This window comes from Ictidomys tridecemlineatus, chromosome 4, assembly GCF_052094955.1.
Source record: "Ictidomys tridecemlineatus isolate mIctTri1 chromosome 4, mIctTri1.hap1, whole genome shotgun sequence".
In the NCBI taxonomy this organism is placed as follows: Eukaryota; Metazoa; Chordata; class Mammalia; order Rodentia; family Sciuridae; genus Ictidomys; species Ictidomys tridecemlineatus.
The window spans coordinates 171,942,156-171,948,155 of record NC_135480.1 but is presented as its reverse complement, the minus strand read 5'-3'; the positions used below and the strand labels follow the sequence as shown (position 1 = coordinate 171,948,155).

Sequence of the window (6,000 nt, the reverse complement as noted above, 5' to 3'; positions counted from 1 at the left end):
GCAGCATTATTCACATTAGCCACAATATGGAATCAGTCAAAGTACCCATCAATGGATGAATGGAGAAAGAAAATGTGATATGTATTCATATACATACATAATGAATGCTATTCAACTTGAAAAAATAAAGTCTTATAACTTGCAACAATATGGATGGACCTGGAGGACACTATGTTAAGTTAAATAAGTCAGTACAGCAAGATAAGTACCACATGATCTTTCTTATGTATGGAATCTAATGTTAAATTCAAAGAAGTAAAGAATAGAAAGGTAATTAACAAGGGTAGTCAGATGTCAAAAGATACAAAATTTCATTTGGGAGGAATAAGTTCAAAAGCTCCATTGTACAACATGGTGATCATAGTTAATATATTCTTGGAAATCACTAAGTATTCTCACTACAAAAAATATGCAAGGCAATACATAGGTTAATAAGCTCTATTTAGCCATTCTACAATGTTTATGCATTTTTAAAACTTATATATAGTAAACACATAATTTTCACTTGTCAATTAAAATTTTTTAAGATACAAAGAAAAAAATTCAAAACACATTCCACTTTAATCAATAACAGAAGCACTGGCTGGATTGGAGCCAAGGCTCGGCTCTTTAGCTCTCTGGTTCTCACGAGATAGGGAACCCCAAAGGCACAGGTGAGCAGGCCCACAACATGAGAGGGTAAGAGGCAGCAGGCTGGCTTCCAGAGGGGGGAGAGAGAAAGAGAACAGACAGGGAGGGAATTAAAGAAATTTACACCTGATCTACAAATTGCTAAGATTTGGAAGTCCCATACATTCCAGATGTTAACTGTCAGCCGTTTAGAAAATCAGCTTTGAAATCTTGGCACTTCTATATATTAGACTTGTAAATTATTATTTAGCCTCCCTGATAACTACAGTGGAACCACTAATACTTTTCCTATATTGCTAACATATATTAAAATGTGAACTTATTACAAGATTAACTATAAGATACCTTGTCATGAACTGAATGTTTGTGCCCTAACCCCAATGGTAGTGTGGAAATAGCAACTCTTAAGAAAAATAATTTAAACTTAATTAATATTAAATGAGGTCATAAGGATGGGACTGTTATCTTATATAATTAGTGTTCTTCTAAAACACCAGAAAGACAATCCTCTCCCTTTCCTTTTTGTGCATATCAAGGAAAAGTCACCTATAAGTCTTGACCTACAAGGTCAAGAGAATGCTCACCACAAATTGAAGGAGCTACAATCTTGATTTCCCAGGTTTCAGAACTGCAAGAATATCAATTTCTGCTGATTGTCACTCAGTCTGTAGCATTTTGTTATGGCTGCCCATGCAGACTAAGACATGCCCTGAAATGGATTTAGTGATACAAGTGAGCAAATAAACTCTAAAGCTAATCTGCCCACTATTCTCAACATCCTTGCTACTGCTACCAGGTACTAGGCTACTCTTCCTTCATCTGCTGCTCCCAAACAGGGCAGGCAATGTAGTAGTTCCTCAATACTTCTTCTGTATCTGCACAGTCCAGAGGTATGTTTAGAAATAGGAGAACATGAAAGTCATTCAGACTTCAGGATGAAAGTGCTTTAAATATTGTAAAACTGGATTTCAAAGTCAACAAATTTTCCATGAAAATATATTTAATCTTATTCAAATCAGAAGTGTTCTATGTCTCCCAATCCATCTCCAAACAAAGGTCTCCTTGACAGATAAAATGTTTCCTGGGGAAAATTTCTCAACATAATAAAGAAAAATTTTTACTGTTATGTGGATCCATCAAAAGGTACATCATCAAAAAATTCAACGTTTGACCTGACCATGAGGCATCTGGATTACTCACTCTGAAGGGGGATCACAATCACTACCATGATTTGAAGGGTGAAAAAGTTCTTACCTACCTATGCCAATTAACACTGGTATAAATTGCAAAGGAACAGAACCCTTAAAAGAAGGGTTTCACTGAGCAGAGGAAAACAGAAAAGCAAGGGAAGGGTAGGAGGGAAAACAGGGTAGGAGACACCTTCCGAGAAGACTTGCTAGTGCTTAGCTGAAAATTAATAGGGAAGAGTGAAAACAAATCAATGTCACTGATTTAAAGACAGGCTGGTTCTCTTTCTGCATTACTGATCTTCCCATGATTACAGCTTCCAAATTCTAGAAAAAGATTCAAAGATTAACAATAACAGAGAATGTAGAAACTTGGCTTTGTGCCTCCAGGAATGGCACCCAAAATGCAGTGTTTACTTGCTGTCTGCAAAGAAGTTTCTCCACTAGGGCCCCAGCTGGCTGGGATCCCATGGGGTGCAGCACCTAGTGTGGATCTTCTAAGAAACAAGGGCCTGCCTGGCCATCTTGCGTATCATGTAGTTGAGGATGCCTCCGTTGTGGAAATAAGTAAGCTCCACATCAGTGTCGAACCTCATGACAGCCTGGAAGGTCTTTCCAGTATCCAGCTATAATGAAAAAGAAGCAGAGAAGAATCGCTGAGGAAGAAGGTGAGACACCTGTCTTAGGGATTCTGTCCAGTCTCCCCTTAGTCTCCCACTTAAGGTGTGGTTCACATTCCGGTGCATTTAGGAACAGATGGTCTCTTCCCCCATCCTGGACAGTGATCAGAACCTGTATTTTGACAAGACCCTGGGAGATTGCTCTGTCCACTAAACTTTGAGAAGCACTGCACTGAAGAGTATAAATGATGGAAGTGAGAGGCAACTGAGAACTAGAACAGCTTCTAAGGGCTGTAGCCACTAGTGACAATGGAATGGTATTTTCTAAACCTTCTTTGGGGTCTTCTTGTGGACAGAAGTGTCTCAGCATCAGAGGTTTCACTGAGGTTGTCCTTTATTACCTCTCTCCTACCAGGGTGCTAAGTCACCCTGGGATGTTAGTGCTGGCAATTCACCCTTATCTAAAGAGGTAGGACTGGAATTGATGAATCATTCTATAAACAGAAATAAACAATATATCAACAGGTATTATCCTTGGTATGCTGTGAAGGCAGGTGGGAAAGGTGTCAGCTGGACTCTGAGTCTAATGTAGTCCTGAGTGACTTTTATTTTTCCCTCTCAAACCCCATTCATTTCCTTCACTGGGTGTGGTGGCACATGCCTGTAATCCCATCAGCTTGGGAAGTGCAGGCAGGACGATGGCAAGTTCAAAGCCAGCCTCAGCAAAAATAAGGCACTACGCAACTCAGTGAGACCCTGTCTCTAAATAAAATACAAAATAGGGCTGGGGATGTAGCTTAGTGGTCGAGTGCCTGAGTTCAATACTGGGTACCTCCCAACCCTGCAAAAGAAAATTGTCTAAAAGGGCCCTTCAAAATGCATCCTAGTGTAGAGAAGGTCCGGCTTACCTTAACCTGGACTTTCATTTGTGGTTTGAGGTTCTCTGGAATGACAATAGTGTATCGTTCCCGTCCTGTGAGTCCCAGGGTGTCTGCATTCTCACCAGGGAGATATTCAAGGGGGATCACTCCCATTCCAACCAAGTTACTGCGGTGAATGCGCTCATAACTTTCAGCTAAAACAGCTTTGATTCCCTGATGAACAAAGAGAATAAGTTGGACACAGTCCCAATTTTTTTTTTTAGGCATACAGAAACTTTTCAAAACGCTTAAGTCAAACTGTTCTCACAGCTAAAGTCTCTCTAAATACTTGATAATATTTCACTTAAAATATCCTAACATTAATTAGAAATATAGTAGCAAGTCTTACCAGATTACCTATAGTGTAAGCACTGACATGAATTCTCTCATTCCACCCTCCACCAAATGGGGCACAGCAGATGCTACCATTCTGCCCCTTTACCAGGTATTCAGTGTTAGGATCTGGTATTTGAACCTATGTGGTCGGACTCTGCACTTAGCCACTCTGAGATCCAAGATCTCTTAGCAAACTTCCATTATATCCAGAACTCATACCCTGAATTTTTCTATTATTATAGGTTTATCAGCAAATACAGAAGGTTTAACCAAAAAAGAAACTTTCTGAATATATTATGAAATAAATGATTACTACTTGTATACTTCCTGTTTCAAGGATGAAACTGATTGAATACAGTCTTGATATTAAGCTTCCTATAAAGGACATTTTTTTTGATAAAGTGTAATTGGTCGTACGTATATAGCAATAGTCAACAAAACAGGGTACCTGACTACCTAGAATTCTCCATTAATTATTAATAGTTGATGTTAATTATACTATTGAGGTACTCTAAAAGGTACCTTGGTATTTAGCGCACACCTTTGAGACACCACAGACTGAGTGACAATCAGCAGAAATTGATATTCTTACAGTTCTGAATCCTGGGAAGTCAAGGTTCTAGCTCCTTCAGTTTGTGGTGAGCACTTTCTTGACCTTGTACGTCAAGACTTACAGGTGAAGTTTCCTTGATATGCACCAGAAGAAGGAGAGGGAGAGGATTGTCTTTCTGTTGTAATTGTACAGGATAACAGTCTCATCCTTAAGACTTCAATTTAATATTAATTAAGTTTAAACATTTTCTTAAGAGTTGTTATTTCCATACTACCACGGGGGATTAGGGCTTCAATCAAATATATCATACTTAGGGAGTTTATTAAAAATTTTTAGTATAAAAAATTAAATATTCTTGAATATTTAACCAGGTCTACTGAATCAGAATGTCTTGTGTATGGTGGGAGGAACCAGTGACTTTTATGTGCTGGAGAACCATGGCCATAGAACAGTAGTTCTCCATTTGATTTCTTCCCCATTCGTGAAAAATCCAGGGACATCTTAATAATCTGATATAGTCAGAAGCATGATTCAGAAATCTCCATTTAATTTTTTTTCTCCAAAAACAGTGATTCTCAAACTCTGTTGTATATCAATCTCCAGGGAAGACTTTTAAAATCTAGTGTCCAGGACTTTGTTCTTACCAATTAAACTAGAATTTCTGGGGATGAAACGTAAGACCAGGTGTTTTTTTTTTTCTTTTTCTTTTTTTAATATTTTCTTTAGTTGTTGAAGGATCTTCATTTTATTTATTTATTTACACGTGGTGCTGAGAATTAAACTCCGGGCCCCACACATTCGTTAGGCAAGAGCTCTACTACTGAGCCACACACAACCCCAGTCCCTGTTTTTTTTTTTTTTTTTAAAAAAAAAAAAGGTTACAGATGTCTCCAATTTGAGAATCACTACCACAGAGGAAGGGAAGATTCTTTGGGGCAGTAGTTATTTTGTAGAGATTTTTGTACATTTGTATTTATTCTGGGGAAGAGGAAAGCCTTCTAAATACAAGGAGTCATGTCCCTAGCTCTGTGTAAATGGCTGTGCAGCAGGCACAGAGTTGGCAGCCATATGAGTGGCCCAGTTCGGACAGCAAGGACTCAGAGAAGTAGAGACTTTGGTGTCCCTTTGATGCTTTTATTCTCTTTTTATCCCTCTTCCCCACTTGTCTTCACTGCCCAGTTCTCATTTCTGCCATCAGCTCTCAACTCCCTCCCTAAAGTCTTTTTCTTTTTATAAAATTTATCTGGTTCATTTTAGCAGTTTCCAGCAAAGTCAGGCCTCTGACCTATTACCAACTAATCAGAAAACATTTTTTTCCCCTTAGAGCAAAATGATCAATAAAATAATATGTGTGATGTTGGAAGACATTTGCAGAGGCCAGGCTAGCTAGAGGGCTGCTAGGCAGCCAGAGCTTTTTAGTGTACTGTAGATATTGACTTGTATTTCCCAAGTGCATTGATTTTCTTGAGCTATAAATTATTTATATTAAGGTGAGCTAAGACATTTTTACTTGATCCTTAGGATTAAAGCCAGCAACACGGTTTTCCCCTGATTTCAGATCAAGAAAATACTCAAGAGGGAAAAGCTCTCTGCTTGGCCCACCCTATGGGGACACCTCAAACAGGGTGAACCCTGAATTTGCAGAAGGCTCTAGAGAGCTCTTCTCTCACTGAGATGAGAAGCAGACTTTCATAGGCAGTGAAAAAAAACTCTAAAATGTACACACTCCTAGTTTTTCCAAGAGACCTGGAGCC

General features: G+C 38.8%; 1 protein-coding gene across 3 annotated transcripts in view; it reads right to left on the bottom strand.

Annotated features, from left to right (window-relative positions):
• Nucleotides 1–294: 294 nt before the first annotated feature.
• Nucleotides 295–6,000, bottom strand: part of Aco1 (aconitase 1) — a 51,491-nt gene continuing 45,785 nt past the window's right edge. For all 3 annotated transcript variants that reach the window (XM_005326171.5, XM_013359055.4, XM_013359054.4), the window contains 2 exons: nucleotides 3,346–3,531; nucleotides 295–2,443 (listed from right to left, as the gene is read on the bottom strand). In XM_005326171.5, coding sequence (XP_005326228.1) covers nucleotides 2,315–2,443; nucleotides 3,346–3,531 — 315 coding nt within the window. In that variant the 3' untranslated portion in view covers nucleotides 295–2,314. The remainder of the gene's footprint in view (nucleotides 2,444–3,345; nucleotides 3,532–6,000) is intronic.